The 26,547-nt window shown below is 48.3% G+C and overlaps 1 protein-coding gene across 1 annotated transcript; it reads right to left on the reverse strand.

Annotated features, from left to right (window-relative positions):
* Positions 1 to 20,891: 20,891 nt before the first annotated feature.
* Positions 20,892 to 25,017, reverse strand: LOC143219699 (uncharacterized). The gene is made up of 8 exons (XM_076445568.1): positions 23,767 to 25,017; positions 23,110 to 23,237; positions 22,117 to 22,924; positions 21,909 to 21,998; positions 21,631 to 21,683; positions 21,452 to 21,545; positions 21,079 to 21,356; positions 20,892 to 21,021 (listed from the first exon to the last, which is right to left on the reverse strand). The coding sequence occupies exons 1-8, from the start codon at positions 25,015 to 25,017 to the stop codon at positions 20,892 to 20,894; spliced, it is 2,832 nt and encodes a 943-aa protein (XP_076301683.1).
* Between the last annotated feature and the right edge of the window lie 1,530 nt (positions 25,018 to 26,547).

A 26,547-nucleotide genomic window follows, 5' to 3' on the forward strand; every position in this document is an offset into this window, starting at 1 on the left:
TCGTTTATTGTTTTATCAGCAGCTAAAGAAGGTGGCGTAGGTACCAGCGTGACGCGGAGCTAATTACCGCGGCGGAGTAAGGGTACCGACTGGTATGTATAGCCAATTCGTCTGCGAATTTCTGCGGTCGTTGGGCTTTCGGTCAAAATATACCTGGAGCCTTTTCAAATACACTGTGGATCCTTCAAATAATTTCCTTTTACTGATTGTTTATTTTTAGATTCGTTTTTACAAACATGAAGGTCAATCTGATGAACATTATAAACATTTTGATGGAAACATATCACAGCAATCATAACAAGGAAACACCCAACAACCGGAGAAATTTGCAGGAGAATTGGCTATACATACCAGTCGATACCCTTACTCCGCCGCGATAATTAGCATCGCGTCACGCTGGTACCTACGCCACCTTCTTTAGCTGCTGATAAAACAATAAACGACATGTAATCCAGTGGTATTGTTTAAAATACTATATACGTTTATACTAAATGCTTATATTTCGATAAAACAAGCCAGAATTCCCCCACACGCCAGGTGCAAGACTATATTCCATTATGCATAATTATTGTTAAATGGCAAAAAAAAGAAAATCCTGAAACATGTATCCCCTATTTTGGATCAAAGATCACGCACCCAAGTTTACTTTAAAATTAACTAACAATAAATAAGAGGAACTACAAAAAGAAATCAAATTTTTAATATATTGTTTAAACAAAAAACTTTTGTTAATATTTTCTTGCGCGACTACATTGCCCATTGAAAACACACAATTTAAAAAAAAATTCAAATTTTTTCGACCTCTGGTTTCCGAGATATCTCAAAAAATATGGTTTTGACCCCCAACTTTGAGGGCTGTTTTCACCCCTTCAAAGTGGATGGTTGCCGATAAAAAAAATACGTGTCAAATATTTTTCAAAGAACTATAAACTCCCAAAGTTTTATCAAAATCCGAATTTCGCATCTGAATATGTTCCCTTGTCAGTTAATAATTCGTTCTGAACTGATTGGTTATTTTAAAGATTGTAATATAAATTTTTTTTTGTACTTTCATCGATATTCTTTGAAAATGTATTCTCGGGAGTAGAGATGATTAACTCACTCTTGCATTGGGATAATTTTCGATTATTGTAAGCAGAAACATCATCGTAAGGTACAAAAAAATTTTTTTTTTAATTTTCTTTTTATTTTAAAAAAATCGAAAAAAAATTTTTTTGTGTAATTACGTTTGTTTCTTCGGTGGAAACTTTCTGTTCTCTCGTATAAATTGTGTTTGGGATTGGTCACGCGTGTCGTAGGATCGTGACGCACGATCCACCACGCAGCCCGCGTATTGGCTGATCCTTGCGACATCGCGAGGATCGATGATCGATTAGCAGCGCGCCGCGCTATAGGCTATCGCCGTCGGATCGATTATCGACTGGGCTAATACAGTTTCTATTGGCCCAGCGGTTCGTATCGCAAAGTCATCGTTCCGACGGTGAGAGAGAACTTCTCGCTGCTGGTCGATCTAAATCAATCGTTAATTAGCATCGGTACGAAAACGTCGCGCGTCGTTGCACCCGGTTTTCTCGGCTAGTTCGATTCGAATCTCGCTAAATTCTCAGCTACGCTGCTGTGAATCATTAAGTCTCACCAAAGTACATTGTTCTGTTCTTTATTCGCTCTAGTCAACTTTACAATTTGGCTAGAGATCTGTACATAGTTTGTATAAAGTGTTTTGTCGCGACTAACCGCAAGACGGGAATAAAGTGTGCTCGTCCAAATTCTGTGAGTGTTCTTATCCCGTCCAGTCCGTAACATTTGGTCCTTCGAGCCGGATACAGTGCTGCAGTTCACTGGAAAATTTACAAAGTGATTTTTTAACCGTTGTGCGTTTGAAATCGCGAATCAAAAACAATGGCTGACCTTGTCAGTAATCAGCAGCTCATCGGCCAACGGATTTCCAGACTCGTTTCAACCATCAAAAAACGGGGAAAGGCCAACATTTCGCTGGGATTCCTGCAAGCTGGCCTGACTACCCTCCAAGAATTATGGTCTGATTATCGAGAGGGAGATTCCGCCATCAGAGCCGCTGCTGAAAGGGATCAGAAATTAAGAGAAAGTGCGTACATCAAGGAAGACGAGTACGACGATGTGCAACAGATCCACATGGAACAGTACGAATTGCTGCAAGACATGATTTCGGACCTCAGGGCCTCAGCTACCGTTAGAGAATCTCCAAATTCAAACGCAACGGTCGGCGAGACGGTCACGCAAAGGTCGATCGGAAATCAACGACTTGTCGCGCAACGACTCTCCCGCGTTCTGGTCAACTTGAAGAGGAGAGGGAAGGCTAACATCACGCTGGGAACACTTCATGCTTGTCGAGACAGCATTGCAGAACTCTGGGATGACTACTGCAAGGGTGATTCCGAAATCAGAGCAGCCTCTCAAACTGATGCTACCCTGAAGAAGAGCCCTTATCTCAGGAACGATGAATTCAGCACTACTCGACTGAATTACTTCGAGCAGATCGAATCTTTACAAGACTTGATCGACGAACTCAAGGCTGCGGCGACCGTTACGAAGTCGGCGACTTCAAATTCAACTGTCGTCGACGCTACCTCTGCAAGGTCACGCGCTGCGCTGTCAACATCTTCACTTCCAACGTTCGCGGGTCACATCAAGGACTGGCCAGCATTTCGCGAACTGTTTACTTCACTTGTCGCAAGTGACCCATCGCTGTCCTCACTGGAACGTCTTCATTATTTGAAGAAGTGTTTGCAAGGCGACGCCGCTACTCTCATCACGCACGTTGAACCGCATTCATCTGACTTCCAAGTGGTTTGGGAAAAACTGAGCCATCTCTACCACAATCGCAGGCTTTGGACACAAGCCCAATCTGCAACACTGACCGACAGGATGTACCAGGCAATACACGGTCATCCTGATGGTCCAAACTGGCAGCTGATCGGAAGGAGACTTGAGCTGAAATTAAAATTCTGGGATTACGAGGTGAGCACTATCACTCGTGGTCTAGTTTATGCACCGTACCTTGCAACCAGATGCCAGTACCAACTCGGCAAGGTGGAGGAGCGTCACCACCCACGTGGCTCTCGCTTCCCCAGGAGGGTCAACGACGTTGCTGATCTTCTGCCCGAAGCGGAAACACATCCTGAGGCTGGACCTAAGTCGCAGGAGCTTCAAGAGCTCCTCATGGCGGGCGGGACTCCACGTCGCAAGTGGGCATCCCGCTGCAGGAGTCGTCCGGACAGGATTTCCACCTCCTTCTTTGGCAGCAACTGGTTTTCTTCCTCGGACTGCTGTCGATGCACCGCTTCCACATCTCGCTGATCCTCTGCGTTCCTCGAGTCCGCTGCGCTCGACGGAACATCCCTACCGGGACTCTATTCATCTGACTACAGTCAGATTAACACTTCTCACTGGGACTCTGCGTTCCTCGAGCCCGCTGCGCTCGACGGAACATCTCTACCGGGGCTCTACTCCTCTGAATGCTGTCAGGTCACCACTTCTCGCTGGAACTCTGCGTTCCCCGAGCCAGTTGCGCTCGACGGAACATCTCTGCCGGGGCTCTATTCCTCTGACTGCTTTCCAATCACCGCATCATCAACACTCTGGAGTTCTGGGTTCCCCGAGCTAGCTGCGCTCGGCGGAACATATCTACTTCATGTATCCCCTCCGGCTAAGTTGTGGGTCGAAGCTGCCCACAAACGATGCCAGCATGGGGGGACACAAACTCCTTTTGCAACTCTATTACAGAATCGCTGGAGCCATAGCCGTCTTCCATCAGAGGGCTTGATCCGCAGGACGGGGGGGCTTCCACATTACTCGTGGGCCTCCCACTCCAGGAGTCCTCTGGATGGCTACTTCACCTCCGAGCTGAAAGGAGTCGGCAGATGGGACTCGCTCATCTCTCACAGCTACTTCGGCATCAACTGTCTCTCTCGCTCTGACCGTTGTCGGAACATTACAGCTACTCTTCTCCGGAACTCTGGATTCCCCGAGCCCGCTGCGCTCGGCGGAACATCTCCGTTGTACGTATCCCCTCTGGCGAAGTCGTGGGTCGAAGCTGCCCACAACCGACGCCTGCAGGGGGGGACACAACCTCCCCTGGCAACGCCACGCCAGGAGTGCAGGATCCTCCGCGGTCGTCAGTCGGTAAAATTCTGTATCGTTCGTGGCACCGTTAGTTTACTCTGGAAAGGGCAAACTGCCCGACCTAAAATCGAAAAATCTCCAGTTAGCGCTAATCACGTCTTCTCTTGCAGATCTGGAAACTATTATGTTCCACCTACGCACCTTCGATCCAGGCAGGATCGTGGTCAGCGGAACTCCAGGGAAAGCCTCTCCTGGAAATCGAATCTCACTTTCTCTTCACTCTTTGAAGAAAGCTGTAAAGCTGCCATCTACGCAGCCAAGCACCACCTACGCAGGATCATCGAAGAGCAGTTACGGTACTTCGAGGAGCTGACCACGCTCCTGACTGGTATCGAAGCTTGCTGTCTCTTTAAACTTGTACTCACGTTCACAGACGACTCCGAGGATCCAGTAACTCTAACGCCTGGGTACCACTTGATCGGGGAACCGCTCACTGCTAGCCCCGAGCCCAGCCTCGAGGACCTCCCATCATCTCGTTTATCTCGGTGGCAATCAATCCAGCAGATACAACATTTTTGGAAGCTCTGGTCTCGGGAGTACTTAAACTCTCGTCAAACTCGAGGCAACGGCACAAGTACAAGACACGAATCAAAGCCGGAGTCCTCTGTCTTCTCGAAAGTGATTAATTCTTCCGCCTACTCAATGGCCTCTCGTTCGCGTGATACTCGTGCACCCGGGACCAGACGCTTTCCTTCGAGTCGCTACAGCCCGCACTGCCAAGTCTCAATTTCTTCGTCCGGTTCACGAATTAAGCCTCTGCTGACACCGACGATGCTGAGACGAATGCTGGAGGGGTCCCCGAGGCAGGCTTATCACGTGGTGCTCCCGATTCGCACCTGCGAAATTTCAACCACACTGCTTAATTGTAGGTTAAGCATTTCACTAATTGGGTCACACACTACTTTACATTCGTCGCTCAGTGAAGTAGAGTAGTTTTCACTCACCTCATTGTCCAACTGCATATGAATTGTACTCTTCTCGTCAATACTCATCACTGTACATTTTCCATTTATTCACTCGCGTCTCATTGTTTATAGCTTCGGTTACTACGCCGCGCGTTTCCGACCCATTCATCCTTCTCAATTTCGTCAATGAATGACGAGGCGGGCGGAATGTTTGGGATTGGTCACGCGTGTCGTAGGATCGTGACGCACGATCCACCACGCAGCCTGCGTATTGGCTGATCCTTGCGACATCGCGAGGATCGATGATCGATTAGCAGCGCGCCGCGCTATAGGCTATCGCCGTCGGATCGATTATCGACTGGGCTAATACAGTTTCTATTGGCCCAGCGGTTCGTATCGCAAAGTCATCGTTCCGACGGTGAGAGAGAACTTCTCGCTGCTGGTCGATCTAAATCAATCGTTAATTAGCATCGGTACGAAAACGTCGCGCGTCGTTGCACCCGGTTTTCTCGGCTAGTTCGATTCGAATCTCGCTAAATTCTCAGCTACGCTGCTGTGAATCATTAAGTCTCACAAAAGTACATTGTTCTGTTCTTTATTCGCTCTAGTCAACTTTACAATTTGGCTAGAGATCTGTACATAGTTTGTATAAAGTGTTTTGTCGCGACTAACCGCAAGACGGGAATAAAGTGTGCTCGTCCAAATTCTGTGAGTGTTCTTATCCCGTCCAATCCGTAACAATTGCATTGTTGAATGAACTTTGTAACACGGGCCGGTTGGGAGAGAGCCGACTCAGTCGATCGTACAGGGTTCTTCGAGCCGCGAATGAATACTCCGGGTGGTAAAAACAAAGCAAAGGTTTATTAGAGAACACAGCCGATAACGGAGGTATAATACAGTATACGCGGACCCTCCTCGTTGACCGAACGTTGGTAGACTCGGAGACGTGTCACGGCGGTAGACAGGATACGCGGTACGAGTCGTGACGGACGCGAACAACGGCGGACAGTGAACAACGGTGATCGCGAGGAGCGGACGGTGTATCGGCGGCGGACGTACCTTACTTCCTAACGCGGTACATGAACTACTAACGGGCGCGGCTTACTGACTAACGCGGTACATTTCCTATTGACGGGCGCGGCTTACTGGCTAACGCGGTACCTTAACTATTGACGGGCGCGGCTTACTGGCTAACCCGAACATCTATTCTCGCGCGGACTCGCTGACGCAGGGCGCTTATATGTTATCGCTCGTTCGCTCGCAGAACATTGTACGGTTCTTCTATTCACGCGGTAGCGGTGCGAAGGTGCAGGTGTGAGCGGGATGGTAGTTTGCTTGCCACTTTCGCAACTGAGCGTCGGGGATTCCCGATGTCTTTCGACTCTCGAGCGGGTCAGAGTCCCGGGTGCTTTCGCCTCCCGAGAAAGGATGTCCTGCGGCTTTCGCGACTAGACAAGGGCGACCACTTTCGTATGTCGCGGAAGGGTCTCCCGGTTTCTTTCGAAGTCCGGGCCTCGGAATCGTGGATCGTGGATAGGTGCAGGAGTGTTCTTTGCTGGTCGCTTGGTCAGGCGTGGTATTGCCACATCTGCTCATGCTTCGGCTCAGAACGATTTTTCCGGTATCGGCGTGCCGTATTTATACTGCTCCCGGTTCGTCTTGACTCGCGAGAAACTGCGAGCTCGCGGTGGCCGCCTTGCGGCCGCCGCGCGAATTGGCGTGTCGCGATCTCGCGTCGCGCCGCGGTTTTCGTTTGTTAGCCTACGTTCAGGGGCGACGTGTCTCGCGTCTAATGCGATCGTCACATCCCCCTCTTTCTTCGGGGCGCGAGACTTTCCCCTGCTCTGTTTGCGGTTTTTCGCTAGTCTATATTGTGAAACATAACTTTATTTCTTGTTACAAAATACGGCATCTAGTCTAATGCTATGTAGGAACTTTTGTCTTATAACTAGGAACACGTGAGCACTTAATCTAACTTATGTATGTCTAACTTATATTTAGTTGCCTCTTGGGTCCTCGTGGCGCCTGTATCGGATGTATTGTACGCCCTCCGCGTGCATCCGGATGAGGATCCAGCCTCCTGTAACTGGGAGGCGGTACGCGTGCCTCCATCGCAGGTTGTCGACTCGTACTAGGTACGAGTCCGGGGCCTCGGCTGGTACGACGTGTTGGGGGAGGGATCGTCGCTGTGGTTGGCTTTGGGTGGGCGGTGGCAGGGGGGGTGCTGGCCTCGGTGCTGCTTGGTCGGATGGTGGGGGGTGTGCTGGCCTTGGTGCTGATTTGGTGGGCGGAGGTGGGGCGGCGGCTGGCCTTGGTGCTGATTTGGTGGGCGGGGGTGGGGCGGCGGCTGGCTTCGGTGTTGCCTGGGCTGGTGGGAGCGGTGTGCTGGCTGGCCCTGGTGTAGCCGATGGTCCTGCCCCGGACTGCATCGGCATAGGTGGCTGGTGCTGTCCTGGAGTTCTCCTTCTCGGCGCTGACCCTGCTCCGGCCTTGGGTAAGGCTCTTCGCTTCGGTGGCGCCTTGGTTATCGGCCGTTTTGCTCCCGCCGTTTTTGTGGCGCTCTGTTGGAGCTTGCTCCGTTCCGCCGGTGACGCAGTGCCCTTCCTTACCGGCGGGCCGGTCGGGATTGGCGGTGGTGGTGGTGATGGCGGTAATGCCGGGAGGAGGTCTGGTCGCCCCTCGTAGCTGGCGATTAATTCGTCCAGCTCCCTTAGCCCGTCTTCCAGGCTGAACTCTGGTGGGGTGGGGTCTGTGGTCTTCACCCCCGCTTTGTCCACTTTCCTCTGCTGGTCGCTGGAGGGAGCGTGGCTGTGCGAGGCTATGTTGCTCGCGGTCCCTCCTGCTGCTACTTCCATCAGCTGGTGTTCTCCTCGCGGAGGTGGCCGAACTTTTGTCGGCGGCCCGCGTGCTTTGCCTGGCCATGGTGCGGAGCCGTCCCGTATCCTCTCCCGGATTTTGGCCTCCATGGGTCGGTCGGCCTTCTCCGGCTTCATCGGGATCGCCGTTTTCTTTGTGGCCTCGTGGTGTGATCGCTTCGACATCGTTTGGCTTACTGATCTTTTCGCTGAGCTCGTCGTTGCTTATATAGCCGGTGGGGGTTTCTTCTCTCGTTTCCCCTTCTCCTGCTTCGCACGGTTTCAAGTCCTGTACGTGGACCTGGTGTTGTCGCCCTCTACCGGATTGAATTGTCACTACTGTTGGCCCTACAATCGCGCGTACTTCGAACGGCCCCGAAAATTTTGGGGCTAGTTTGGCGCAGAGGCCTTCTGCGGCAACCGATAGATGGTGTTCCCTTCGCATTACTTTGTCGCCGATTTTCGGTTGCCATTTCCTGCGGCGCAAATTGTAATGTCGGCGCTGTGTTTCGGTTGCCTGTGCTTGTGCGTTGCGGGCCAATTGGTATGCGGTTGGGAGTCGGTTGATCGCTTGTTCCCGTTGTTCGTAGTCCTGTTTGGCCGCTTCTTCTCCCGGGTGTTCGGTTACTGGACGGTCCGTGCCGTGGCTGGCTAGTTCCCGGCCGTATGTCAGGTATGCGGGTGTTAATCCCGTGGCTCCGTGTTTTGCCGTATTGTATGCGAATGTTGCTGCGGCGATGGTTCGATCCCATGTCCGGTGATTGTCAGTGGCGAACTGTGCGATGATGGTTTTTAGGACGCGATTTGTTCGTTCCACCGGGTTACACTGTGGTGTGTACGGTGGGGTTTTCCGGTGTTTGACTCCGTATCGTTGGAGTAGCGTCCGAAACTCGCGGCTTTCGAACTGGCGTCCATTGTCTGTAATTGCCATGCGGGGGCACCCATGTCTTAGTATTACGAGCTCCTCGAATGCCCGAGTGACGGCGGGCGCTGTTGCTTGTCGCAAGGGTCGGACCTCGGCCCACTTGCTGAACTTGTCTTGGATCACTATTAATGTTGTGTATCCTTGACTTGTCCGAGGTAATGGTCCAATGAGGTCCGCGGTGACGACATCCCATGGTCCTACGACCGGCGTGGTGAACATTTCTCCTGCTGGTGCCTGTTGTATGGCTTTATATTGGAGACAACTGCTACAACGTCGCACATACTTGGCTGCCTCCTGGCGCATCCGTGGCCAGTGATATCGCTGGGGTAATCGTGCGATTGTTTTGGCCGTGCCCAGGTGCCCGGCGGTTGGGTCATCGTGCATTTGTTGCAGGATCGCTGTTCGTTCCTCGGCGGGGATGCATCTTTTCCATTCCCACTCCGGTCGTAGCCCAGTGTCGTCTGGTATCCGGCGGTAGATCTGTCCCTGGTGTTGACGGTACTCCGGGTAGTGTTCCGGGTTTTCTTCCACTCCCTTCTTTATTTGGTGGTACCAGGTATCTTGTGCCTGTTCTACGAGGCCCAAATCGTCCGGTTGTCTTGAGAGTGCGTCGGCTACGAAATTTTGCTCGCCCCGGCGGTATTGTATCGTAAAATCGTATTGCTGGAGCTCTAATCCCCAGCGGGCGAGTCTTCCTGACGGATTCTCGATCCGTCGTAGCCATTGGAGGGCCTGGTGATCGGTTATCACTGTGAAGTGATATCCCTCCAGATATGGTCGCATTTTCCGAATTCCCCAGACTACTGCCAGACACTCTTGTTCTGTGACCGTGTAGTTTCTTTCTGCTTTGTTTAGTGTGCGGCTGGCATATGCGATCACTTTCTCCTCCCCGTTTATTTCCTGTGTGAGGACTACTCCGAGTCCCTGTCCGCTGGCGTCGGTCTGTAGGATAAACGGTTTGTCGAAGTTCGGGCAGGTTAGAACTGGCGCCTGTGCTAATTGAGTCCGGAGGGCCTCGAACGCGTTGTTCTCTGTTTCTCCCCATTTCCAGCCTCTGCGTTTTTGCAGTAGCTGATGTAATGGTTCCGCGGTGTTGGCGAAGTGTGTTATATACCGACGATACCACGATACCATACCTAGAAACCGGCGGAGTTCTTTCACGCATCCCGGTGCCGGTATGCTGCGTATGGCTTGTACTTTTTCCGGATCTGTGCGTACGCCCTCGCTTGTTACCACATGGCCCAGGTATCTTAGTTCGGTCCGGCCGAAGTGGCATTTCTCCGGGTTGATGCGTAGTTTTGCTTGTTGTAGTCGTTGTAGTACCTCGCGTAGATTCTTTAAATGTTCCTCGAACGTTCGGCCGAGAACAATGATGTCGTCGAGGTATGCAAACGCCTTTGGTTCCAGTTGTGGCCCAATAATTGTATCTAGGAACCGTTGGAACGTTGCCGGTGCGGAGTGTAAGCCGAATGGCATAACCTTGAAGTGGAACAGCCCTCTTCCCGGCACGGTGAATGCCGTAATCTGTCGGCTATTCGTGTCTAGTGGCACTTGCCAATACCCATTTGCCAAGTCGATGGTGGAGATGTACCGAGCCCCTCGTAATTTCTCTAACGTTGCTTGTACCTGGGGCAATGGGTAGGCGTCTTTCTCGGTTACGTTGTTGACTCGTCGAAAGTCAATACAGAATCGGGGTTTTCCGTTTGCCTTCCGTACTATTACGACAGGGGAGCTCCACGGACTTGTGGATGGCTCTATGATTCCTTCTTGCAGCATGCGGTCAACTTCTTCGTTGATTATTTTCTGCGTTGCCGGGTTACGTGGTGTGTACCGCTGCTTTATCGGTTCGTCTGTCTTTAGGCGGATACGGTGTGCGGTTAGGTGAGTTGTACCTTTGATTTCGGCGAATTTTGGTGATTCTTTTGCCAATAATTCCCTTAGCTGGCGGTCTTGTTCTGGTGTACACTTTGCCAGTCCCTCTGTGTCTAGTGTATCTAGTTCCTGTTGGAGGGACCAGTTTTGTGTCCCGACGGTAATTTGCGTCCCCAGCGCGCTGAGTGCGTCTACTCCTATGAGCATGGGCTGGGCCAGGGATGGTAGCACTGGGCATGTGATTTCCAGTGCGTCTCCGCAGAGGTCTATGACTACTTCCATCTCCTCGTTCATCTTGACCATGGTTCCGTCGGCGATTCGTACCGTTGTTTCAGCTGGTACTGTTTTTGCTCCCTGTCGTTGGCACCATTCGGCGACGTCTTGGCGTAGATACGACCGTGTTGCCCCCGTATCTAGTAGCGCCCGGAAGCAACGGCCATATGCGGTTACTGGTATGAATATTCGCGTATCTCGACCTAGTTCGGTTGAGGCGTTCTGTAGTTCGGTCGGATGGTGCCCCTGCCTCCGACTCGGTTCCCGTTTCCCGTCACCGAATTACAGGTGCACCTGATTGTAGTGATCCCGGGTGTGCCGCAGTACGAGCAGAAGAGTTTTGTCGGTCTGCGACACTCTAGTCGCTGGTGCTCCCTCTGTCCGCACCTCCAGCAACATGTGGCCCGGTCGTATGTGTTCGTCACTTCAGCTGCGTCGTTGGAGATTGGTGTTACCTTCCGTTGTCGCTTCTCTTCTGCGATTGTATCTTCTAGTTCGTCTGTTCGCTCGAGGAGTTCGTCTGTCGATTTTATGTCTGCTCGGCGTATGAATTTTCTGAGTTCAGGTAGGAGATTTCGGTATGTTCTCTCCAGCTGCATTTCGCTAGTGTACCCTCCATGTCGACGCATCATGGTCTCAAGGTCTCCTGCGTACGTTCGCGTTATCTCCCCTGGTTTCTGTACTCGGTCCCGTATGTTGTCCTCCAGGTCAATCAGTTGGTTCCGGGGTAAGAAATTTTTGTGGAAGGCTTTGAGGAAGTCCTCCCAGGTTCCCCATTTCTCGTACTGGTTCCAGTACCATTTGAGTGCTTCTCCTCGGAATACCTCGGCTAAGCACGGGAGTATCTCCTCTGGTTCGACTTTGAAGCCTCTGCGGAGGTCCTTGAGTCGATCGAGGAAATCTTCCGCTCCCTTTCCTCCGTCGTAATGAGTGCCCCAGCGGCGGACCCGTTCCATGATGGGTTGATTCTGGCTGGGGGTAGCGGAGACATCGGCCACCGGTGGGTTGTCCTTCTTTTCCATTGTCTCGCGGACGTGGGCTGCCACTCGTGCTCGTAGTTCGTCCAAGTTGCCTTCTGCGCTGATTCCTCGGTGGAAACTTTCTGTTCAATCCCATGGTTTGAATCTCGAACGTTGCGTCTTCCCGGATCATGCGATCGATCCGGCACCAATCGCGTGCGACCCCGCCTGCCGTTTCGAAGAATATTTAAAGGCCCTCCCTTGGCGGAGCGGTCTCTTTTTCGCTGTACAGTTCTTCAACCACGGTCGTTACTAGCTTCACGTATTTAATCAATTGCGCTTTATATTCTTATTCGAAAAGTCGGTTCAATCTACTAGGATCAATTTCCTTTTTCATCGCGATTTCGTGCATCTGCCCCGCGACAAGATTTCCTACGTACGCGCAGAAGATTATCTGTCCGCGGCGACCCTCACTAAGGGGCGTTCAAGATTTCCGTCTCGCGACTACAGGGCAGAAGCTAGCACGCTCAAGATTTCCGGTGACCGATCCGCCGGCGATTGTGCCACCGGTCAATTTTCGACATCAATAAAGTGCAATTGTGAATTTCACACGGAGCATCTACATCTCCCTCATTCACACCACCTCATCCTCGCCGTTCCTCGCGCGCTCATTGCTGAGCGGTCCCGGCCTCAGGCGCCTCTGACCTTCGGTCGACGCCGAACACTTAACGCGGCTACTATGAAGGAGGATCATCAGAAAGATGCAACAGGATTGGCTGATGTTAGCAGCAGTGGAAACAACAACAGCAACAACAACAACAACAACAACAAAGCAATTGCGTTCAATAAAATGTTATTAGAATTTATTATAAGTTCGTTAGACAAAACAGATGTAGAGTCTCGAACTATAGAAAATGTGAAAGCTTCTGTTGCATCGAAAGGTTACGTGAATGATCATCTTGGTAAGAAAGCAATAACTATCGATGGTGTGAAATACATACGTATGGAAAATATTGGAATAGATAATGATAATTCAACAATAAAACAGTATGTAGATTCATGCATCGATATTATAAAAACCACGCTCACTGATGAACTCCGTAAGAACGTTGATGACAAGATTGAGAATCTACGTAGAAATGTGACTAACAATGAGTTATTGTGTGAAGCTAAGCTGAATGATATTGATAAACATGTGAAACAACATCAAGAAAAGTTGAATGAGTTTGAGAAAATGGAAATACCTGTCGATTATAGGGAATTTTTTCGTGATAAATTTTTCAAGCTAGATGACTTGATGGAAGTAATGAAGCGTGAACGGAAAACAGATCGTGAAAAATTAAACGCTTTTGCTAAAAATATTGATAAATTTAACGATAGACTTTTAACCGTTGAATTTGAAATCAATAAAACTGTAACAGACCTGCACCGGGCAGGCCTGTTACTAGCAGAACCGACTATCAAGGCGCGCCGAATCAAACCGAACCGAGCCGAACTAGGCCGAACCGAACCATCGCGCACCACCGACACGCGCCCCGCGCCACGAAGCGAATACCGATGGGAACGAGTCGACAGTTTTTCCCACGCGCGTGAGAACGATCGAGAGAGCATTCGCGAAGTTCAGCACCGCACCGTCGCCCAAACCACCAAACGAACAGCTATAAAAGCTGCTACGCAACCGCGGGAGCGCCTTCTTAACTGAGACACGACTCAGATCGGATCGTTCCTGTTAATATCCTCTGTAAGTACCCGTTCCGGTGACGAACTACGTTCCACCAAACGAAATACGGCGCACCGCCATTTTGTTAACCTGTATTCCTGTTCCATGGGAGCATTCCACCGGTGACGAACTACGTTCCACCGAAGTAGAGTAAGGCGTACGCCACTCTGAAAGGCCAAGGTGTACCACTAGCCTCCTCGTCAAGGCGTACCGTCCACGAGAACGAACGACGAGCACGATGAACCATCACTCGTCGCCGTAGAACCGCCTGAGAGGACCTAGACGCACGGTGAACCACCACGTTGAAATCCGACCGACACGAGTCAGGCAGGGAACCCTCCTTCCTTCCCGAAAACGTCCCGTTCCTGTATCACACCCAGAGCACGACGTACCGTCACTCTCTTTTCGCCAAGGTGTACCACCAGCGATCTTGCTAAGGCGTACCGTCGACAAGAACGAACGACGAGCACGATGAACCATCACTCGTCGCCGTAGAACCGCCCGAGAGGATTATGGCGTATGGCGAACCGTCACGTCAAATATCCGACCGACCTGACTCGGGCAGGGATTTCCCTACCGTCCTGATTACCCGTTTACCTGTCTCGGTTACGCGTCCCGTACCTGAAAACCGCGATCTGCGCGTCCGAGAAAGTTACGCGTTCCGTACCTGAAAACCGCGATCTGCGCGTCCGAGAAAGTTACGCGCATCCGTACCTGAAAGTCGCGATCACCGAGTGAACATTCGCGAAGACCGAAACCCGGAAACCGCGCTCGCGAACTCGCCGGCAGCGAGCATGTCAGTGAAACCGCCTGTGTCGTTATTTCGAACCCGCGTACCACGTCCAGTTCCCCATCGACATTTTTCCTCTTGTTGAACATTGAACTCTGGATCGGCGAGCTATAAGGACGAAAAGGAAGTCTCCGACGTGACGACGAAACCAGGTTGTTACAAAACCATGGATAGAAAATTGGTGAACTTGAAGAATATGTTGATCGATAAAATCAATGATGCAAAGGAAACAGCGAATGCAAACAAATTGAATCAAGGAAAGTTGTTGCTTCTGGAACAAGCTGTGCAGGATATGCGTCAAAAATTTGAAACTGGTGGCTATGAAACTGATGAGGAATTAAATGAACGATTCATCGCGTACAATGATAGCTTGCACAAAAACATGATTGCATCGATTGAAGAACGGAATAAAGCTCATGAAGATTTTACGAAAACTTTGAATGAGAAATTTGATGAGATTTATACGCAAATACGGCATAACAAGGAAGAGAAATTTGTGGACAAGAAATAAAAAAAACAAAAAAAACATGAATGGAAGAGGATGTTACAACGCTACATAACAAGGAAGAGGAATTCTTTTTTTTAGACAAAAAATAAACGTGAAATAAAGAGGATGTCAAACATGAGTAAAGAAAAGGTGCAATTAGTTGATGAACTGCATGCTCCAGCAAGACGTTATTTCTCACGTAGACGAGTGATAGTGCGAGGATTCGATGATCTCTGGCAAGTTGATATCGTAGAAGTTCAACCATATGCTCGAGATAATCGAGGTCATCGATATATTCTTACGATAATTGATGTGTTCAGTAAATATGCATGGGCGGTTCTGTTGAAGAGTAAAAATGCTAACGATGTGTGTAAAGCTTTCGCTTTCGTGTTGAAGAAGGATGGTAGATCACCTAACAACTTGCACACTGATATGGGTAAAGAATTCTACAATGCGATGTTTCAAGAATATCTTAGAAAACACAACATTCATCATTATTCGACGTTTAGCACAATGAAGGCTTCAGTAGTTGAACGATTCAATCGTACACTGAAGAACAGCATGTGGAAATTTTTCTCATTGAGTGGAAAATATCGTTGGATCGATGCGCTTCCATCGCTGATTGAAAACTATAATAATAAAAAATAACGCAAAAATAATATATGGATCTTGATGTTGATCCAAAGTAATACTAGTGCTTAAAAATGAGTACCATAGCTATTAAAATACGAAGAGTAATAAGTACTATAAACACAAACGGAAATAATATGATTAAGAGTCCATAAAGAGTGGGCATACTCGTTTAACACTACGTTTGTATATTCCGTTCGTAGTTTTTACGGTCAAAACTCTTGTGACTTTATCAGCGCCGGGATGGAGCTCGATAATACGTCCCAAATGCCATTGCATTGGCGGAATGTTGTCTTCCTTCGGGATTACAAGATCCCCAATCCTTGGTTGCTGCGATGATGAAGCTCGCCATTTGCTACGTATATTTAGTTGGTTTACATACTCCTTATGCCATCTCGTTCAAAAATGCTGTTTCACCCTTTGGATGTGTTGCCATATTGACAACCTATTTGAGGGTATATGCTGTAAATCATGCTCAGGTATGCTCTTTAGCGAATCACCTATTAGGAAGTGTGCAGGGGTGAGGGCAGATGTTTCATTTGGATCAGAAGACATAGGAGTTAACGGTCGGGAGTTTAATATCGCCTCAATTTCAATTATATACGTATTTAATTGCTCGTATGTGAACAATTGATCACCAACAGTGCGAATTAAATGGTGTTTAAAGGATTTAACTAACGCTTCCCACAGACCACCAAAATGAGGTGATCGCGGGGGAGAAAAATGCCACGTGACACCTTCGTTTGTCAAATATTGTGTTACCCCACTAGCAAGAGTCTCATTTTTTAAGTAATCAAGAATACTTTTTAACTCGTTGTTTGCACCCACAAAATTGGTAGCATTATCAGAATATATATGACGTGATTTACCACGTCGAGAGAAAAAGCGTTTCAGGCAGGCTATAAACGATTCCGTGGTCAAATCACTGACCAATTCCATGTGCGCTGCCTTTGTTGCAAAGCATACAAATACGCAAACATACAATTTTACCTTTCCGCGATTTCGAAATTTCTTTTCCTTTGTAACAGACCTGTACGGTGCAGGCCTGTTACTATTAGACACGCGCCGAACACAACCGAGCGACGCCGAGGATTACCGAACGCGTCGTCCGCGTACGATGCACGATCCCCGCGCTCCAGGCCATATTCGGCGGGAAACGGACGTCGAGGTTCCGCCATCTTAACGGATACGGAAACTTGACGTCACACATCCGTTCTCCCCGCACCATTCCCCTCACCACCAACCGCCGCCTATAAAAGGCGATGTAAACGAGGCACGCCCCGCTTTTTCCAGCCTGGGCAGCATCCCAGGAACACCGTCCTACCTAACCTAGTTCCCACCGGCGTGACAGCATACACGCCAAACAGAGAGGGCAGCATCCCTCTCTGCCGCTCAGGCAGCATCCTGAGCAAACCTCTCGGGCAGCATCCCGAGAACTCCGACAGCTACCGGAGACGTCTAAATGAAGGGGCAGCTTCCTCTTCATTTACCGTAGAACCGCCACGGGATTTTCCCGACTCGTGGCATGGTTTCCCGACCACTCCTGTCTGAACCCAGTCGCCGGCACAAGCACCAGGTCCACGAATACGCGTCGCGTCGCGATGAACGATCACGCAAGGATCGTCCCTAGAATCACGGGTCCGTAAGACCGTCCATGAGACACAAGGTTACGCGAATGTACGAGCAGTGAGGCCCGTAAAATACACATACACGTTGTCGTTATTTCACGTCCCGCGCACCTCGTCCATTTTCAGCTTCAGTCGATTCTCTCGCCGGTAGACGAACCCGGCTCGACGAGTTATTCCACCACGAGAGGATACGACGCCGCGACGACTTCTCCGTCGGAAGCAGAACCGTTACATGGCGCCCGAACAGGGACCTGGTGCGAAAACAAACGCGTCGGAATAACGGCCACGTGGCAAATTTGAGGTTAACGTACGGACACCTCATCGGTCGGAAATGGAGCCTCGCGCGCGACATCCTGTGGCGGATCAGAGTGAACAATGAACCGGGTAATTGTGACAGTTTCGCGACATCTAGTGTCGATCGACCACGCCGGCCGATCGAAAGCGAGTAAAACGATTCGCAAACCCAAGTGAACCCACCAGGGCATGTCACAGGGCTCTGTACGTGTCACCAAGATACAAGTGCACCGAATCATCGCCGAACTGCGACGCCTACGCCTACCGACCACCGGGACACAAGCGGAACTCCGACAGCACTGGGAAAGCTGTGTCCGTGCACAGACGGAAGAATTGTTCTGTCTGCCCGAAAGACTGTTCAAAATGGACGACCCGAAACCAGCGGCCGGCGGGCCATCCGCGCCGAACATTATCACCGTCACCTCGCCAGATGACCCCGGAAAAAACATGGACCGTATGCGAAAGTGGGGGTGCACCACGGACGGAAAAGACCCGTATGCGTTCGTAGAACGTCTCGCGGAATTACAAGAGACGTACTGCCTCTCCGACACGGAACTCCTTCGAGGGGTCACCGAACTCGTGCGCGGAGACGCGCAGATCTGGTACCGTAACACCAGATACCAAATTAACACGTGGACGCAATTCACGCAGAAGTTCATAGCGAATTTCGCCGCGAACCAGACACAACTACAGCGGGAACGAAAGGCCCGAGAACGAGTGCAAAAACAAGGGGAGCCGTTTCATAAATACATGAACGCCCTCATCACTTTGATGAGACGAGCCCAGATACCCACCACCGATTACCTGGAAACGATATATGAGAATATGCTGCCGGAGCATACGGTCGTAATCAACCCCGCGTATGTCAAAGATTCGGACGACCTGCTGTGCCAAGTACAACGCATTGAAAGAGCACTCGAACGAAAGAACATATTGCAGAAGCAATCAGTCCGGGACACCACCGCAGTTCAGTGCGCGGGAAATTTCTCGGGAAACGGATCAAGGGGCCCGTCACAACCGGGCGACCACCGGCCCCCGCAATAAGATACACACCCCGGCCACGGCTCAAATGTCGACCAGGACGACAGAACCACGTCGCCGATGCGCTGTCCAGAAACACACCAGTACCAGATATATATCTGCTCCAGACAAAACAGCGCACCGACACGTGGTACCAGAAAAAGATCGAAGCAGTCCGCCAGAACCCCGCGTCCGTTCCTGATTACCAGATACGCAAGGGGAAACTGCATCGACACCTGTCACATCAGCTCGATTACAACGCACAAACGGCCAGTAACGACTGGAAAATATGTGTATCTGCGGGGGAAAGGGAAGCCCTCCTCCGCCAGTACCATGACGATCCCGACGCCGGACACCTTGGAATCGCAAAAACGATCGTCCGTCTGGCACAAAAATACTACTGGCCCGGTATGTTCAGAGAAGCAGCCCGATACGTTCGTTGCTGTACGAGCTGCCAGCAATATAAGACGCCACTACCACGACGACGTGGACGTCCGCGGAAAAGAATGAGTGCTGTTAACCTCTGTCACAGGCAAACAGCTCCAGATTCGCAGTGCCGATTGCAGCAGCCACTGCAACGCACCAGCGCCATGGAAACCGTACGACCACGGGTAGGGTCGAACACTAGCATTGCATGGGTTATGACGATACCGCCGCTCATGATCGACGGGCACCGCGAGCAAATGTGCCGCTCGCCATTACCAGCGGTCCTGGCGGAGACGACCACCCGGACACAACAGCAGAGGACAATCCGGCCAATCCTGGCGACGGCAACGCTCACGGGGACCACCACGAGGAACCGACCACAGGGGGTTATCCGGCCAATCCTGGCGACGGCAACGAACCCCGAGCTACCAGAGGAGGAGCAGCCGGGAAACGGGGGGCAACCAGTGGCACCGTGGCGGAGGACGCCAGGAACACCGCCCCCGATCACATACGCCGGAAGGCATGCGCCTTGCCCCACGACCTGGTATCAGCTACCCAACGGCCGCTACGTAGAGGTACCGATCCGGTTCGTAGCGAAACGGGAGTACCGAGCTTCACTCGGAGAAGAGCGTTGGATGCTCTTTTTCGACCGAAGCGGACGCCTTCGCCGATGCAAACGCCGGAACCAGCAAGTAGGTGACCGGAAGGGACACGCGCGTCGCGGCCCCCCTTCCCGCGCCGGGGAGGACGGTAGTAATTAAGTTAGGTTATCATTTACGTTAGGGTAGTATTTTCTTACGGCACCGCGACAGCAAACGCGGACCGCCGAACCACGTCGATCAATTTTTTTTTTCTTTCTCCTCGCATCGCTGCGCCATACCCGACGAGCGGGATCAAGGGTTTTTCGTTTTTTTTATTTCCAGGAAGCGGCTGCAAGGGGATCGAGTTCTTAATCATGACTCGTGCACTGACGAGCGCTGACCAGAGCGTTAGTACGATACGTGATACCCGCGAACACATGTATATACCCGTTTAGTATTAGATTTGCATGGTAATGATACATTAGTAGTATTCCTGTTATACCTAAGTGTAAGACTGTACCTGATGCCACGAAAGTGGCCTGTTTCTTTTACAATAAATGGGTGCCTCGCTCTCTTACGTTACGCTGTCCCGAAGGGGGAGGGGGGTGTAACAGACCTGTACGGTGCAGGCCTGTTACTATTAGACACGCGCCGAACACAACCGAGCGACGCCCAGGATTACCGAACGCGTCGTCCGCGTACGATGCACGATCCCCGCGATACGGAAACTCGACGTCACACATTTGTTCTCCCCGCACCATTCCCCTCACCACCAACCGCCGCCTATAAAAGGCGATGTAAACGAGGCACGCCGCGCTTTTTCCAGCCTGGACAGCATCCCAGGAACACCTTCCTACCTAACCTAGTTCCCACCGGCGTGACAGCATACACGCCAAACAGAGAGGGCAGCATCCTGAGCAAACCTCTCGGGCAGCATCCCGAGAACTCCGACAGCTACCGGAGACGTCTAAATGAAGGGGCAGCTTTCTCTTCATTTACCGTAGAACCGCCACGGGATTTTCCCGACTCGTGGCAGGGTTTCCCGACCACTCCTGTCTGAACCCAGTCGCTGGCACAAGCACCAGGTCCACGAATACGCGTCACGTCGCGATGAACGATCACGCAAGGATCGTCCCTAGAATCACGGGTCCGTAAGACCGTCCATGAGACACAAGGTTACGCGAATGTACGAGCAGTGAGGCCCGTAAAATACACATACACGTTGTCGTTATTTCACGTCCCGCGCACCTCGTCCATTTTCAGCTTCAGTCAATTCTCTCGCCGGTAGACGAACCCGGCTCGACGAGTTATTCCACCACGAGAGGATACGACGCCGCGACGACTTCTCCGTCGGAAGCAGAACCGTTACACCTTGACAAATAAGGGTCCACAATAATCTATACCCACAATTTCGAATGGCCTACTTTGTTGTATGCGATTTTTTGGCAAATTTCCCATAATATAGTTTATGTCCGAAAGGCGAGCCCTCTGACATCTAATGCACATTCGGATTATATAACGCGTGAAGTTTTTCCCATCGATGATCCAATACCTTTCTCGGACTGCATTTAATGTGGATTGCACACCACTATGATAATTTTTAATGTGATGCTCGCGAATGATTAATTTGGTAACACGGTGTGCCCGTGGTAGCAAAATCGGATGCTTTTGATTGTACTCTAAATGCGAATGATGTAATCTTCCGCCTACACGAAGAATCCCTCGCTCATCTAAGAAGGGATTTAAATTGAGAATTTTGCTGCGTTTGTCGAGCGCCTTGCCCGAGTTCAGTGTATCTATTTCTTTCTTAAACTGCTCATGCTGTAAAATCTTTATTATTTGATCGTGTGCGTGATTTAATTCTTCAACATTAATCTTGTCATTTCGAATGCATTTTTTGGAAGCATTATTATAAAATCTATAACGTCAATGTAGTAATTGTCCGTAATTCGGGCACGTTTGTTGAAAGAATTGGTGACAATAGCCATGTTTCTTCTGGTTGATGTAACCATGAAGGACCTTGAATCCATAATTCATTATTTAGGAATTCTATTGGATTTTGACCACGTGAAACAGCATCTGCTGGATTTTGTTGCGAAGGTACATGTCCCCAATCACTCGCTTGTGTAACGTCTTGTATCCTTGATACACGATTGGCTACGAAAGTTTTTAAAGTGTTTGACGATTTATTTATCCAACATAAGACAATTGTCGAATCCGTCCAGAGCCTTGTGCAACTAAATTGTATGCCAAGCGCATTTATTACATTTACGTATAATTTCGATAGCAATACTGCAGCGCATAATTCTAATCTTGGAATTGTAGTTGACTTTAAAGGAGCCACGCGCGACTTGGATGCGATTAATCGAACGGTAATAATACCATCTGATTGTCGAGAACGAATATATATACAGGCACCGTAAGCCTTTTCACTATCGTCGCAAAATCCATGAAGTTGAATTTCTGTTGCCGCTGTTGCAATAATTTTTCGTGGCATTTTGAATTGCGATAAACATGACAAGTGCTGTTTATAGTCTTCCCAATCTGAATGTATATATTGCGGGACTGACTCATCCCAATCTAATTTAGCCTTCCATAAATCCTGCATGATCATTTTGGCCTTAACAATGACAGGCCCTAATAAACCCAGTGGATCAAATAATTGCGCCGTACTTGACAAAATTATCCATTTTGTAACCTGAGAATTGTTAGTATTAATATTTGTCGAATATGTAATAACGTCGGTAGATGAGTTCCAAAGCACACCGAGCGCCTTGATAATTGAATTAGAATTTATCTCGTGTGTGTCCTTTGAGGATTTATCCACTAGACCCTTCAGTAAAGTCGGCTCGTTCGAAGCCCATTGTCTTAAATGAAATTTAGCCTTGCTAGTCAGTTTTAATAATTCGTCTCGTAATTTAACAGCTTCTTCATAGGTAGAAGCTCCAGTTAGCAGATCGTCTACATAAAAATCATTGATAATGGATTTAGATGCTAATGGATAATGCGTTCCCTCATCTTGCACTAATTGATGCAGAGCGCGTATCGCAAGGAACGATGCTGATGCTGTGCCATATGTAACAGTGTCAAGTCTAAAAATTTTTATTTGTTCGTTAATATTTTCACGCCACAGGATTTTCTGATAAGCAGCATCATCCTGTTGCACAAGCACTTGCCTATACATTTTTTCAATGTCGGCAGTCAAAACGTAATTGTGTAAACGAAAACGTATTATGAGAGAGAATAGATCATCCTGTATTGTAGGCCCCACCAATAGAACATCATTTAAAAAGAGCCCATTCGAAGTGGCGGCAGAAGCGTCGAACACTACCCTAAGTTTTGTAGTTAAACTAGATTGTTTGAATACGGGATGATGGGGCAAATAATAACCATCTGTCCTACAATCATTTTTGGTAATACCAGTCATATGGCCTAAGACTCGATATTCCTGTATAAACTTTGAATACTCTTGTTTTAAAGCAGTATTGCGAATTAGACGTTTCTCTAAATTATAAAATCTCTTCAAGGTTATTTCATATGAGGTTCCTAAATCTGATTTATTTGGTGCAAACGGCAAACGTACGACATAACGTCCTGAGGAATTGCGACTTGTATGTTCTCGAAAATGAGCCTCACATAATTCTTCCTCTTTAGAAGCAATTTTACTTGTAGGACACTCCTCAAGTTCCCAAAATTTTGCGATTTGGTCATCTATAGATGAAGTAGATAAATGGCAATTTATCGAATTCAAAGTAGGCTTGCTAGAAGGAATTGATCCAGATAAGATCCACCCCATAACAGTTTTTTGTAAAATAAGCGATTTTTTAAGTAAATAAATTTGACCAACAGATAGCAATTTATAAAATAATTCAGCGCCCAATAATGCATCTATTTTTGACGGTTTATGATATTCCGGATCAGCTAGCTGAATATTCTTCGGAATATTTATAGTGGAACAATTAATTTGTTGCGTAGGCAGATAACATGCAATTTGTGGAATTGTATAAAATCCTATTTTTGCCTTATAATTCGATGTTTTGGAAGCGATAGTAGTTCGTACGGTATATTTGATACGCGATTCCACTTGATTTATACCAAATACTGGCACATCAATGTTTGTTTTGGATAACTTTAATCTATTTGCTAATTCCTCGGTTATAAAATTTACTTGCGATCCCGAATCTAATAAAATTCTGCAATCATGTTGAACATTTTGACTGTCCATTATAAAGGCGCGTACCGTAGACAATAAAACTTCTGATGGAATAGAAGCAGTCAATGACGTATGCGATTGCTCGGTTGGAGCTATACATGAATTAGATGCTAAGCTATTATTAACATCCTCGGAGCGATGTAATAGAGTATGATGTTTGCGCTGACATTTCCTGCAACTGCCACCGTAACATTTGTTGCACGAATGACCAGCCCTTAAACAATTGATGCATAATTTGGCATCCTTTGCTACCTTAAAGCGATCGTTTACTGATAAACTTAAAAAGCGTTCACAATTTTGAATGTTATGCGAATTGCTACAGAGTTGACATTTAACGATTTTTTCTTGCGTTGAAACATAACTATGCTGCCCTGATCGAAAACTGCGCTCCTGATTTGCGACTTTATTGTTTGCCCTAGCAGGTAGTTTTGCTCTAACTGTTTCGCATGGATCTTTAACCTGTTGAGCGGCATCGTCACGAGAAAATTTCACAAGAAAGGTTAATAGATCATCAAGCTTCGGAAGATCCTCATCATTCAAGGAGCGATCCCATTCGCGACGAGTCGTCTTATCCAATTTTGAAGTGACTATATAAGTCAGTATTTCGTTCCAACTATTGACGGGTACCGAAATAGCCTTTAGAGCATTTACATGCTTTTCCGTTGCGTTAATTAATGAGCGTAACGCTATCGGATCATCATGCGTAAGGCTTGGCAATTCAAACAATGATTTTAAATGAGCGTGTATGATTCTTCGTGGTTGAGTACACCGTTTTACCAATAGGGCCCATGCTACCAAATAATTTTCCTTAGAGGCGTTTAGCGTATCAATAACGCTTGCTATTTCTCCATGTAAGGAGTGCTTCAAATAATGAAATTTTTGCACGTCTAGTAAGTCCTTGTTTTCATGGACCATTGATAGAAAAGAATCGTGAAAACTTTGCCATTCGATAAGATTACCATCAAATGGACGTAATTTAATTTTCGGCAAAATTCCACTTGATTGGACATTAGACATTTGCAGTTTCTCTAATGCTTCGGCACAAGTATAATACGAATCTTCAAATTCTATAATCTGGCTTTGGTAATCGCTTGATTCGTCGAGGGATTCGAGTTGGATAATCACACTGTGAAAATTATCGTAAAGTTCAGCTATCTTGGATTTTCGTACATTTACTGTGGCTGGCTCCATAGAATCAGTCAGCGCATTTTTTACCCTCGTTAATTGAGCCTTAATTGATGCACACTGGCGTTTAAGGGTTTTAATTTGTTCAGACATAATTTCGGCGATATTAAAAAAAAATGGACATAAGGTCAAGGACTGCGATAGTTATAGTAGAAGGATAGTAAAGGTGATTCAGAGCTTACCGAACGATGATATTACAGCCCCCGCAAGTTGTAGGGAATGCGATGGCTGCTTCGTAGACGATGTCGGACTAGATGGTGTAGAAGAGAAGTTGCACCTTTTTCCCCAGCGATGTCCTCTGCTTCGGGATTACAGGATCCCCATAAATAGGATGTCGAATGACGTCTGATGTTGGCTGCGTTGTTGGATGATTCCCGATGGACAGGAACTTCCCCAATCTGCCAATTATTGAGAGGCTGCTGCGTCTCCTCGATGCCTTCTTCTTCTGTAGTGCGTAATTTGGAATGGCTACGCTTCCGCGGTCACCTTTTCCCACTCAATGTGGTCAATGCACCAAACTTCGTCGAACACGTTCAGTTTTGTCGTTTATGCTCGTTCAGGCTCTGATCCGGCTCGAAGAACCATGTTGTGGCGTCACCATCGTCGCGAAAATTGTAGTGATCGCGATGTGACGCGTGCTCGCACAGTTTTTAGGAATTATGCGAGCTGGTTTAACGTTCTCGTGATATTTATCACGGCAATAATCGAAACACTGTTTGGTAACAATATATGTATTTAACAAGGTAGAATAGTTACTTGTACAATGAACGAGAGCGATGTTAATAGAGCGATGGTTCGATAGAATCTGAAGAAAACTGCAGAAGTCAGAAAAACGCGACTAGAGAAGTTCCCTCCACGGATAGGGTTGTATAGTGGGGAGCCAATAAGCGCATTTACCACGAATTGTTACATTGTTCCAAATATAGACGTTCGGAAAAGTCGGTCCACGTAAGACGACACCAAGTCCCGAGCATCTCTAAACCGTCCCATAAATTACGGGTCCCCTAGTGCGACAAGTGGGCCTATGCTACGTCACGTGCCATCGAGTCCGGTACAGCCGAGCTGATTTTCCCATGAAATCCGCTGACACTAAACAGTCGTACCCTGGTCGTAAAGTAATAAATTTGCTAAAGAGGCAATAGGAGACTTTTCTCAAAGATGACCTGAGCTAATGCGACCGTAGCGTAAACCCAGACTGAAATTGAAGCTGGCGACGCAACAACCTTATTAGCGAAACACAAATACCAAGTGTCGATAACATAATGAAGAGTTGAGTATTGCTATCCCTACCATTCAGATTGCAACAAAAGAATCTTCACAATGACAGACAAATAATCCTTGGGCTCATCAGATGTACATCGAGTGTAATAAGTCTTTTAGAATAAATTTTTTACCAATCAGCATGTAAACAATCTTTAAAAACTATAATAATTTGTAGTAAGTTCAATTTATGCTGTAATGCCCCCAAGGAAAAGTATTAATTAAATCTGTACAAATATATCGCTTATCATCGTATGGACTTAATGCCAATTTCATTTCCGATACTGAATACACCTGATGCTGTACTGATATTATATGTTTATGATTAATACTTTTTTCGATACATTTTGTAAGACAATTCAT

Source organism: Lasioglossum baleicum, unplaced genomic scaffold (genome assembly GCF_051020765.1).
Source record: "Lasioglossum baleicum unplaced genomic scaffold, iyLasBale1 scaffold0059, whole genome shotgun sequence".
Taxonomy (NCBI): Eukaryota; Metazoa; Arthropoda; class Insecta; order Hymenoptera; family Halictidae; genus Lasioglossum; species Lasioglossum baleicum.